Source organism: Leptopilina heterotoma, unplaced genomic scaffold (assembly GCF_015476425.1).
Source record: "Leptopilina heterotoma isolate Lh14 unplaced genomic scaffold, ASM1547642v1 Lhet_90, whole genome shotgun sequence".
Classification (NCBI taxonomy): Eukaryota; Metazoa; Arthropoda; class Insecta; order Hymenoptera; family Figitidae; genus Leptopilina; species Leptopilina heterotoma.
This window is the reverse complement of record NW_025111194.1, coordinates 1,352,736-1,365,464: the sequence shown is the minus strand read 5'-3', so window position 1 is coordinate 1,365,464 and position 12,729 is coordinate 1,352,736. Positions and strand designations below refer to the sequence as shown.

At 23.8% G+C, this 12,729-nt stretch overlaps 2 protein-coding genes across 5 annotated transcripts; one reads left to right on the top strand and one right to left on the bottom strand.

Annotated features, from left to right (window-relative positions):
- Nucleotides 1–213: 213 nt before the first annotated feature.
- On the bottom strand, nucleotides 214–7,725 carry LOC122511778 (post-GPI attachment to proteins factor 2-like). 4 transcript variants are annotated; one of them, XM_043627256.1, is made up of 5 exons: nucleotides 7,439–7,725; nucleotides 6,005–6,359; nucleotides 4,115–4,382; nucleotides 2,666–2,863; nucleotides 214–983 (listed from the first exon to the last, which is right to left on the bottom strand). In XM_043627256.1, exons 2-5 carry the CDS (start codon nucleotides 6,167–6,169, stop codon nucleotides 850–852), a joined length of 765 nt encoding a protein of 254 aa, XP_043483191.1. In that variant the 5' UTR covers nucleotides 6,170–6,359; nucleotides 7,439–7,725; the 3' UTR covers nucleotides 214–849. The 4 variants fall into 4 exon arrangements, with proteins under 4 accessions (XP_043483191.1, XP_043483194.1, XP_043483192.1 ...); XM_043627259.1 differs by lacking the exon at nucleotides 7,439–7,725 and adding an exon at nucleotides 7,307–7,325; XM_043627257.1 differs by lacking the exon at nucleotides 7,439–7,725 and adding an exon at nucleotides 6,942–7,221.
- A 589-nt stretch (nucleotides 7,726–8,314) lies between these two features.
- Nucleotides 8,315–11,714, top strand: LOC122511802 (WD repeat domain phosphoinositide-interacting protein 4-like). Its single transcript, XM_043627290.1, has 8 exons — nucleotides 8,315–8,622; nucleotides 9,360–9,627; nucleotides 9,923–10,074; nucleotides 10,224–10,312; nucleotides 10,389–10,537; nucleotides 10,875–10,976; nucleotides 11,062–11,180; nucleotides 11,414–11,714. Exons 1-8 carry the CDS (start codon nucleotides 8,574–8,576, stop codon nucleotides 11,521–11,523), a joined length of 1,038 nt encoding a protein of 345 aa, XP_043483225.1. The 5' UTR covers nucleotides 8,315–8,573; the 3' UTR covers nucleotides 11,524–11,714.
- The last annotated feature ends 1,015 nt before the right edge of the window (nucleotides 11,715–12,729 follow it).

Below are 12,729 nucleotides of genomic sequence, written 5' to 3'. Positions count from 1 at the left end.
AAAAATGAAAAAAAACTAATAATAAATTGTTCATAAAAAAAATAAATTAACACAAAATGTTAGACATTTAAAGAAAAATTTAACGAATTTTGTTAATTTTTTAATTTTAAATAATTAAAAACAATGGTTTAAAATTAAATACACATAAAAATGCGTAAATAATTTTTATGTAAAGAGGAAAGAATTTTATTTAGAAAAAAATTCTTAATTAGAAAAGAAGATTTTCAAAATACGACTAGTTTTTCTATAAAAAAAAATAGAAAATAAAAAAAGATAGAACAAAACTAATTCGTAAAAATTTGGATTCACGACAACGGAATAATAATGCTAAATAAATGAAAAATCACAACAAAAAATATTCAAGCGTCATTTACCATTTACACCAAACAGTCTTCCGTAATTTTTTTTTTTTTAATTCTTTAAAAAGGAAATTTCTTTCCCCAAAATGTTTCCGTTATTTTTCTTTTTTTTCTCTCTCAGTTTTTTGAAGTGCGATACTTCTTTACTAGTGTTACTACAATTTTTTTTAATAATCAATATATTATTAATTAAATAGATAAAATTATGAAAGGCCTTAATACATTTCCAGTGCCTAGTGTCAAGCCATGGAAATCTAAATATTTTTTTTAATTTTGAGCTTAAAAAACCAAACATCAAGGGAAAAATTGAATTTTAATTTAAGTTTTCACTTTTTTTTAAGAAGAGGTAGTTGTCAATGATTAAAAGATGAAGAATTCCCAGCAGGCAAGAGGCACTTGGAAAACGAACGTTATTTTTTATTTTAATTAATTTATTATTATTTTTGTTTTTTTCTTTCTGTTTTTGTTTTTATAGTCCTAAGTTTTTTTGTTAATCTCGCTTCGTTGCGGGTAGACCATTTCCCACGACAAGTTGCTCGTGTGGAAAATCTAAGACCACGCATATATGAAATCCCATGTTTGCGCAAGCTATCACGTATTCGCAAAATGAGAACCAGCTAAATGCTACAGTGAAAAGAAATCGAGAATAGATTAGAATTTTTTATTCAAGTATTTAGCATTTTCTTCTGAAATTAGTCAAATTTTTTAATATATATTATATTTAATTTAATTATTAAAAATAATGGATTTATAGAAGAATTTTAGTTAAAACACTAAAAAATAAATTGAATTTTGAAGAAGTTACAAATGATTGCAGAAATTTAGTTATTTTCAAAAATTTCATAAAATTCTTTGCAAATATTCAAGTATTTTCAAAACTAAAAAAAAAATTTCCACTAGAATTCAATTATTTTCCCAAATAATAAAATATTTCGTAAGAATTCAATTATTTTCAAAATGAATAATAAAATTTTTCAAAATAATCCAATTGTTTCTAAAAATTTCAAAAACATTCTTCCAAAAAATAGAATAATTTTTAAAATGTTGAATAAAAGTCTTTATAAGAATTTAAATATTTACAAAAATATTAACATTTATGACAGGAATTCAATTATTTAAGAAAAATTTTGATAAAATTTTATACAAACATTTAATTATTTTTATAAATAATAAAAATTTCACAGAAATTCAATTATTTACAATTTTTTTTATAAATTTCTTCGCAATAATTCAATTATTTTCATGAAAAATAAAATTTCTTACAGAGATTCAATTATTTTCACAAATAATAAAATTCACTGTTAAATTTCAAATACAATTTTCAAAAAATTTTCATTCTTTCATGGAATTCAATTAAAATTGTGTTGAAACTAATTTAATTCTTAATATAAAGAATTGTATCAAAATTTTTAAGAAAAATTGAATTCTTTTGGAGAATTTTATTAAAATCTTCAAAATAATTTCATTTTATCGAGAAATTTTTTTAAAAATTGTATTAAAAATAATTGAATTCCTACGAAAAAGTTTTATCAAAACTTTTAAAAATATTTTAATTTAAGCGAAAATTTCGTTATTTTTGAAAATAATTGAATCGTTTTAAAGAATTTTATTAATAATTTTGAAAATAATTGAATTTCTGCGAATTTTTCACAGGAATTTAATTATTTTTGAAAATTTTAATAAAATTCTTCGTAAAAATTCAATTATTTTCATCAATAATAATCGCAATAATCGCAATAATTCAGTTATTTTCATAAATAATAAAATTTTTTACAGGGATTCAATTATTTTCATAAATAATAAAATTCATCGCAGAATGTAAATTATTTTTAATACATTTTTAATCGAATTCGTGGAGAAATGTAATTATTAATTAAAAATTTGTTGATAAAATTCATCGAAAGAATTCAATTATTTAAAAATTTGTCAATGAAATTCTTTATGAGAATTCGATTTTAAGAAACATTCAATTATTCAACATATTATTTATTATTGTTGTTTAATTAATTGAATTTAAATTATTTGAAGCTTTTATTTCTAAAAGTCAGAGAAGAACAAAATAAAAATACGTTTTTATACTTTTTTTTACCATAATTGAAAGTAAAGTAGGTAGTGCTAGTGGTAATAAAATTTTAAGTAAATGGAAGTAAAAAAATATTTTTGAATAAAAGTGAACATAATATGTAAAAAAGTAAAAATAATGGTAGTAAAATTACGATTTTTGAAATTCAAAGTAAGAATTTTGTAGTTTTGTAGTAAAATAAACTTTTGTAATTTTGTTTTGTAAATAAATATTAATTTCTCACCCAAATCGTGGCATAAAAGTCGATGCTTCAGAAAGAAGATAATAAGGCCCGCAGTGCTTATGAGACTCGTTATAAACAGGCCTTGTTTGTACTGAAGACTTTGTGCATTTGGTGTGATTAAACGGCCCAATCTCACAGCCGTCAACATATACGTCAGTGAACTGATCATAAACATTATAAAGATTTTCTCGTGGACCGCTGAAAAAAAATCAAAATTTATTAAATTTATTTCTTCATTTATTATTGTATCTGTTGGGAAAAAAGTTCTTTTTTTTCTTTTAAATTTTACTCTAAAAGAAAAAAAACTTTAAAGTTTAAATTTTACCCTAAAAGAAGAAAAAAAACTTTAAAGTTTAAATTTTACTCTAATTTTGCAAAAAATATTTCTAATTGGAAATTATTTCTTGTAATTTTAAATCTCCATTGAAGAACATTATTTTTTCGAATTTTTATTTATGCAAATTGTACATTTTTCGAACTATTCTCCATTTTTTGCAAAATAAAAAACGCAGATAAGAAAAAAGTTTCTTTTCACTTATTTTTATGAATAGAAAATTTCTTCTGTTCACGAAAATCAATTGCGGTAGATAAAAGAAAAAACAAGTAAACGAAGTAAAATAAAAAAATCGAAAGACTTAAATTAAGAAAATAAATAAAAAAAATTCCAATATTTTCAAAATAAATTATTCTAAGAGATTGTATTAAATAAAATGTTCCAATTAATTTTTTTATTTTCCTTTCAATTTATCAAAGTGATTGTAAAAGAATTATTTTTTATCAAAATTATTGTAAGAGAAAATAAATAAAGTAAATATTTCTCTTCTTTTTTTTTATTTTTCTTTTCAATTTATCAAGTGGATTAGACTTGAATCCTTGGAGGGTAGAAAATTACGTAAAAAATTCTGTCAAAAAGAAAAAATTAAAATAGTGTTTCAAAGACCTTCCAAGGATCGATTTTATTAATACATAAATAAAAATACCAATTTCGGAAGGAAATTATAGAAATTAAAATAATTTTCAGGAACTGTTTTGAATAAAGTACGTCAATAACGAAACGAATTCTTAGGAAAATGAATAAATAATTAAGAAATAGAACTAAATTCGTAAATAAACAACAAACTGAATTGCTTAAATTATTACAAATTAACAAATTTTTCAATACTACAGTTAAAAAATGTAGAAGAAATTAAAATTTAAATAAATTTTACGCAATATAATTAAAAAATATAGAAGAAATTTCAAATTAAATCAATTTTTTGCAATATGCGATTAAAAATACAGAAGAAAATGTTTATTAAAAAAACAGAATAGAAAGAAAATATCAAGATACGATAAAAAAGACATAAAGAGAAAAAAATTGTCATTTAGAATAAAATTTGTCGAAAAAAATGTAAAAAATAAAAAAAAAGTATTAAAAAGGAAAAAACGATAAAAGAAAATTACTCTCACCATAATTTTCCGCATTTGAAATATAAGTAACGCCGCTGAGAGCGGCAACTTCGGTAATATTGAGCCAGTAGCATACATTCAAAAGTCTGCAGGAAACGAGCTTCACAGAAACATCGTCAAGGGTTTGAAGTACTTTTCGATAATAAGAGTAATAAACGCTTGCAATTACAAGTCGTGGTCCAATGTGTAAAGCTATGCTAATTCGCCACAAATACCTCTGAGGTGAAACGCCCGTGATGGCTGAGATCGACGGAAGAACATTATAAACCTGCGAAGAAAATTTAAAAAAAATTAATATTTCCCTTCTTTTCCAAGTCGTAAAAATAAAATATATTTCAATTAAATTTCAATTTTAATTTAATTCAAATACAATTTTGATTTCATTTAAATATAATTGCAATTTTTTTTTCATTTAAATACAATTGTAATTTTAATTTCGTTTCAATACAATTACAATTCTAATTAAATTTAAATACAATTAGAAATTATTATTTCATTCAAATATAATTGCAATTTCGATTTAATTTCAGTTTATCCTAATTAAAATTAAATTTTTCCAGAAAAATCGTATTTTTCAAGAAAAATTGGAATTAGGAAAATTGATTTTAACAAGTAAAATTAAATTTTGGAAAATTTAAAATTTTTTCTAATCAAAAGAATTTTCATTTTAAAAAGTAATGGAATTAAAAAAAAAAATAAAAAGCCAATAAGTTTTACTTTGTATGCAGATAAATTATGGAAATGTTGATAACAGCGAAAATACCGGCGATAACTAAATAAGAAACAATTGTTCTAAAACGTTAAGAAGATAAATAAATTTTTTAAAAAATAAATTTAATTTTTATCTAAATAAATATTTACTACTCACATTTATTATCTAAATAAATATACTTTTAATAATTTAATTTAATTTTTTATTAGAATTTTTGTTATTGTTACTCTTAATCTGTGGGCGAATCGATTCAAAAATTTTCGTTCAAGTAGAAAACACAAAAATCCAATAAATTAGAGAAAAAAAATAATAAATAAGTAACTTTTAAAATAAGTTTAATAATTACGTTATTTCTATTAACAATTAAATATAGTATTTAATAATTTATTTGTTATTATATTATTTATTATTTATTTAATAAATTCAACTTTAAAAATGCAATAATTTATAAAAAAAAAAAAATAATAATTCGCAGAAAAATTGTAGAATTAGTGTTAAAAGTGAATTATTTAAACAAAAAAAAAGTTACGTAATTTTAAAAACCTTATGGAAAAATATTTAGACACACGAAATTATAGAAGCAACATTTGTTTAGTTATTATTTTTTTTAACAATGGACTTTTAAAAGCTTAGAATATTCAAACGATAAGGCTTATTGTTTTTTATATATTTATCTCCATTATTTTTTGTAAAACTAACAATAAGGCTCAAGGTTACTATGAAATATATAATTTATCACTATTCCTATGTAGGTTAAAAATGCAATTTTATTATTAAAACAATTTCAGTATTTTATGTGCAATGCAAAATTTATTTCCTTTTACTTCAATGATTCAATTTCTCGCAAATAAATATTAATTTTATTGAATTAAATCCATAAAATTATTTTATAGATCAATCAATAAGTGACAATTAGTTATAAATTATTACTTTTTTTAAAAATTAAAAAAACAAAAAATTTAATTAATTAAACAAAAAAATAAATATTAATGAATATTAATTATGATGGTTATGTAATATTTTCTATAATTCATGGAAAAAGTCAATTCTCCAGGAATTGGAGAAGATTAATTTTAATTAATTATTTGATTAATTAGTGATTAATTTAGTGAAGATTTAATATAAAGTTGAATAATAAAATATTTTCGTAATAATTATTGTATTTTTATAATACATACCCGACAATGTGTTTCGTGAATATCATCTTGTTGAAATATATACGCTGTAACGAAACAAATGAGTAAACTCACGAGAGGTAGTGCAACAGTGGCCAGACAAAGCTTCTTAAATGGTATCACTAGATAAATGGAACTTTTATTGTTCCCTATATTATTTAACTCCATTCTGTTTTCAAAGTATTTTATCACTGTTTTTATTTTCCCCCTTTTTCTTTTCTTTTTTTTTGACTCGACTGCTACTTAAATCATAAATCTTATTCTATTTTCCTCTTGGCCAGGAAATTGCATTTTCTAATTAAAAACTTTGCTAATGAGCAGTTTCCTTTAGTTCTCGCATTTTTCACTCCAGGCGAATCTAAAAAAAAAGAAATTAATTTTAAAAAAAATTATACAAACAGATTTTAATCTCGTACAATAAATGTTAAATAACTCATGGAAGCGATCGGAAAAGCGTTGAAAAAAAGAAAAACAAAGAAAAGAACTTTAAACTAAAGAAAAGTTTGTGACCATAAAAGAAAAAGTAATAAAAAAATGAAACGATAAATAAAAAAGAATCAGAAAGGTAATAAAATCAAATGTAGAGTAGAGTCGATAATGAAAACAAAAGAAAATTACAAAAAGATCAAATAAAGGAAACAATTTTAGATTTTAAAAACGAATTCGTTTCAAAAATACTACGAAAGGCAGATAAAAACATAAATTTAACTGTAAATATTAACTCAATAATCGTAATTCGATCAAAAGTGAACTGACAAAGATTAAAAACTAAATTTATTCTACAATTAAACAAGCTGTAAATTAAAAATATGAAAGAAGGTTCAAAAATATAAGCTGAATATCACATTCTCTTAAGTAATAAGAAAAAGAATAGAAAACCACCGAAAAATGCAAATTTAACACACAAATCAAACATTCGAAATTTGACAGAAATCCTAACCTCCAAATTTTCCAGGACGCGACCTTTTTACATTCTCATTTAAATTAAAAACGTGTTGACTTAAATTTTATCCATTTTATCGCTGTATCAATAACAAAGAACAGTAAATTCGAACAAAAATCTTAAACTAAAAGAATAAGTCGAATAATTCAAAAATTTTTAAAATTGGTTAAAATTTGACACAAGACGAAACACGAGAAATAAATAGATTGCCCGAAAAATAGAGAAGCAATTCAATAAAAATAGATAAAGGGAAGAATCAAAAAAATCTGATCTAAATTAATACACTGTCGATTTTTTAAATGCAAAAAAGGAATAAAAAAGAAGAGAGCGGAATAGTGAGTTGTAAATTGACGATAACTAACAAATTCTAAATGGAGCAATTAGATAAAACACATTTCACTGAATTTTTACATTCTCAACTACCAATCTAGATATAGTTTTCATGAAAGAAGGGAAAACTTGAAATAGACATTATTAGATTCTTCAATACATACAAATGCAGTGTTGATTCCTCGGCACACGGCAATGCGCAAAGACAGCCACTACACGAGTGCTTTTTTTCTATATCCAAACGAAGAGAACAAGAAGCACACCGACAAGCTAACCTCACATGTTTACGAAATTTCCGATAATCACTTTATTGTTTCGCAACAACTTCCATGTGTTAAAAATTAATTAAAAACATGTACAATTTACATTGATAAGGCAAATAAATATAGTGTTTATCATCCTCTTGTCACCTGCATATAAAAATGAGGTGTGTTCTTTCGAGCGCGTTTTCCACTTGGCGCAAATTCAGATTCAACCAATCAGAAGGAAGAATGTAAATTGCATTCGATGTCCGATTGGTCGATTTTCCCTTCAGGCAAATAAACCGAAAGGAAAGTGTTTTTTTTCAGGAAAATTATTTTTATAACAATAAACGAAGGGAAATTACTTCTTATTTTGCTGTAAACTTCGTAGAAAATGCGTTTTTAAAAATTGCAGAGTTACAGGTTCATTCATTTCTTTCTTTTCAAACGTCAATTCTGATTGGCTGATCGAAAGCGCGCTAAATTTGAATGATAGTGAGAGAAAAATATTGTTTAAATAAAAAAAGTATGTAAAAAAAAAACTATAACAAGAATTAAATAAGTAAGAATATTTATCTGTATGGGTAAAAAAAACTCTTAATGAAAATGAGTTTAAAAATTTTAATAAATGGCAAGTTTGATAGAATTTTCCAAAATAGAAAGTCAATAAGAATCTTTTTTTAAGTTAGTAATGTATTAGTTTAGTATTGAGTATTGAGTAATAGTATTAAGTATTAGTATTATTATTATTAGTATTAGTATTCAAGGGCAAAATAAACATCAATTTTCTCGAATTCCAAAACTACAAACACGCAGAAAAAAAATATGGGCCGATCAGCTGTTTTCATTTGGAGATAACCTAAAAGTTGTTTTGTTTTGATCAAGACATTCTCCTCCTCCTCCTCCTCCTTTACCTTTCGTTTTGACGTTTTACTTTGGCGTCGAGTTGCAGTCGCAGCAAAGATATCCAAATGCAGTGTGTTTATCTTCATTGAGATTATGTTTGGAACGATTGTTTTTGTAATTTTATCAAAAGACTGATGATAAAATCGAAAAAATGTCAGGAGGAAGGGGTATTCTTAGTTTACGTTTTAATCAAGATCAAGGTAAATAATGAAAATTCATTTTCACAAATATATATTAAATCTCTGAAAGCTGTTTCAAAAAATTTTTCCAAAGTATAAACATAACCTCTCACATTTTATTCTATAATTAGATTATAAAATTCTTTATTGATTTGTTATTTCTTTTGTTTAATTGTAATGAAATAAAAATAGTTGTTTTCGAATCGTAAGAAGGAATATTTTCATTTAATAAATTTCGAGAGAAAAAATTGATAAAAAAATGAATCAACTTTCTTTGTCTTTATTGTTGTCGATTCTTTGTTTTGATTTTTTTATCCCATATATATATACAAAGTGACAATGACAAAGTAATTATTTTATATTGCAATGTAGGGATTTTTATAATTAAGATAATTATTATAATCAGTAGTTTTTTGAAGGCAATGAACTTTTTTTATAATTTTGTTTGTAATTATATAATTTATTTGTGTAACTAATATATTTTTGTAAATTTATTATCATTATTAATGTTATTATTATTATTATTATTGTTGTTATTATTATTATTAGTATTATTAAAATTATTATTATTATTATTTTGTTTTACGAGGAAAGTTGTTTATTATTATTATTGTTGTTGTTTTTATTATTATTGTTATTGCTATTATTTATTATTGTTTTTGCTGTTGTTGTTATTATTATTGTTGTTACTATTTTTTATTTTACTTTAAAATTTGCTAAAATAGAAAAATTGAATGGAGAAAAAAAATTATTTTTAGGATGTTTCACATGTTGCATGGAGTCTGGACTCAGGATATACAACGTGGAACCACTTGTCGAGCAAGCACATTTCGAAAGCGACTTAATGGGAAGCATTGGAATAGGAGAAATGCTATGGAGAACGAATATAATTGCAATTGTTGGCGGTGGTTCAAAGCCAAAATACGCTGATAATACGGTTCTAATTTACGACGATCAAGCAAAGAAATTTGTTTTAGAAATTACTTTCACTGGCCCTATCAAAGCAGTTAGATTGCGAAGGGACAAGTAAGTTTTTTCCAATTTATTCTCTATTTATATTTTTTCAATTTAAATATTCTTTTTAAATGTTAAATTAATTAATTAATAGAAATTAAATTAATTAATAAACATTAAATATTTTCATCTCATGAGAAGCTATTAGTTTTGTTTTTATTTATTTTTGCCAAATTTATACAGTTAATTGTAGTCAATTTCTATCGAAATTGACTATAATTAACTGTATAAATTTGACAAAAAATTTAAATAAAATATAAATGAAATGATATTTATTAACGATTGTAATAAATAATTTCTTTTTTAGATTAATAGTGGCGCTACAACGAGAAATACACGTTTTTTCGTTTCCGGTGCCAACGAGAAGGTTGCTTACTTTAGAAACTAGAGATAATCCTAAAGGACTGATGGAGGTGGCGACCCTTGCCACGGCTAATAAACAACTTCTCGCGTTTCCAGGTATTTAAATTAAATAGTTTTTTTTTTAATTAAAAAAAAGGAAATTTTTTTCGCTTGAAAATTAAATAAGAAAATACAATCAAAAATGAAATATTTAAATTCATAAACAGGGAAAACTGATTAATTTCCTTTTTGTATTCAATTCAAAGGCCATAAAATAGGCAGTGTGCAATTAGTCGATCTGGGAGCAACGGATTCTGGAAGTTCGAGTGCTCCGGCAACTTTAACCGCTCACCAGGTGAATAGACAATAATAAACGACTAAAATAATTGAAGAAACGATTAATAATGAAATATGAAAATTAATATTTTCAGGGAGCTTTGGCGTGTTTGGCTGTTAATCCGAGTGGAACGATGGTTGCAACCGCATCCGCACAGGGAACATTAGTCAGGGTCTGGGACAGTGCTAGGAGACAACTTTTAGTCGAATTAAGAAGAGGATCCGATCCTGCGACACTTTACTGGTTCATTTTCTTTTTTCCATTTAATTTAATTGATAAGAAACTTTGGCATAAAGCAACATATTTAAATTAACTGACAATAATTTGCAATAACTTATTGAATTGCTCTTTGCTCGGAAGAAAAAGTTCTAATTTATATCTATTGAATTTAATTTTAATTTAATTTTCATTTAAACGATTACGATTTAATTTTAATTACAAGAATTTTGATTTAATTCTAATTTAAATATTTAATTATTATTCATTTTAATTTAATTTGCTTAATTTATAAAAATTGTTCTGAAAAAACTTTTATTTAATATTTTATAATAAATTTATTTTTCTTTTGGAAATGTTTCAGTATAACGTTCAGTCGAGACTCGGAATTTCTCAGTGTTTCGAGTGATAAGGGGACAATTCATATATTTGCCCTTAAGGACACACATCTTAATCGAAGATCTACGTAATTATTTTTTTGTCTTTCACTATCTTTAAAATTTTCTCTTCTATTGAAACAAAATTCTTTATATTTTCAATTTTACTTTTAGATTTTCAAAAATGGGCTTCTTAGGAAATTACGTCGAGAGCCAATGGGCATTGGCGACTTTTACGGTGCCACCTGAATGCGCCTGTGTTTGTGCTTTTGGTGCAAAAAATTCAGTAATCGGTAAATAATTATTATTAATTTCTATAATTTCAACATTTACTATTTTTCTATTTTTTTTCTTTTTATTTCACTTTTTCATTTTTTTTCTGTTTGTTTTTTTTGTTTATTGCTTCCTCACAGAAGAAAGTTTGTAATTTCTACTTTTCTATTTTTTTATTTTATTTCTATTTTATTAGTTATTTATTGATGGGACTCGTAAAAATAGTTTTAATAAAAGAAATTTTCTCTTGCAGCTGTGTGCATGGACGGGACATTTCATAAATACGTCTTCACGTCAGATGGAAATTGCAATCGTGAGGCGTATGACGTTTTTCTCGACGTCTGCAATGACGACGATTTTTAAAATTGAGTGATATTTTCTCTTGCGACAAAAAAAAAAAAGAAAAAAAAAGAAGTTCTATCATTTAATATCGACGAAAAGAAAAAAATTGTACAGTTTATTAAATAGATTAATATAGATAGCATTTATTTTATATTTATGATTAAATATCGACTTTAAACAAAACTTATAATAAATATAAGTAAAAACAACAATCAACAAACAATTTTTTTTTATTCCGACTTGGCGAAATCGTAATCTATTCTCTGTTGCATCCTCTTTTTCTTCTCCTCTGCAATTAAAAAATTATTTATTAACTAAAAAGACAATATTAAATTTCTAAATTATTATTTATTATTTACATATTTAATTCCTAGTTTATTTATATTTTTTTTCTTTTCATTTCAAAGATTTCAAACAATTTTTAAAAAGAAATATATTTTTGTAATTTATAGGTTATGTTTTATACGTGGTTTTATAATTATGTTCTGGGGGTTCCGGGAGATTTTAATTATATAAACTTTATTAGTTAATTTTAATAATAATAAATTTTAATTTTTATAGAAAAATAAACTTACTGTAATAGTTAGGATTCATTGTTGGAAAAACATGAATATTATAAGAAGCTACGAGAAAAATAACACCCACAATTCCCAAAGCAATTTTAAACTGCTTATTATTGATTTTATTCATTTGCGACATCTTTTCTCACCGAGTCTCTGTCTCTGAAATAAAAAATTTAAATTTCAATTAAAAACATATTTAAGTTTAAATAAAATAAATATAGTTACATATTCGTTCAATACTCACAAAATCCCCAAAAAACTTGTCGTTTTTTATTCCTCCAAAAAGTGTCAATGAAAAATAAATTTGTTTAACATTTAAACAAAACTCAATAGTAATTGTTCTGCTAAAAAAATTACGAGACTTCAGTTGGGTTTTAATTTATAACATTTATAAAAAAAGATCAAAGGAAGCGTGCGGTAAAATTCTCTGCGCTCAACCAAAATATGAACATAACCTCAAAAGAGTGAAACGTCATAACAAAGATGTGCGGTCGATTTATTCTTTATTTTTTAAACAGTTTAAACACTTTTGGTTCTTTTTGTAAATAAATTATGATTTTATAAGTAGTGAAAATTTTGAATCTACTTCCAAAGTGACGAAAGAAGAAGAATAGAAGTAAAAAATAATTGTTTTTCGTGTAATAAAGTGCATTTGCAGTGGAGG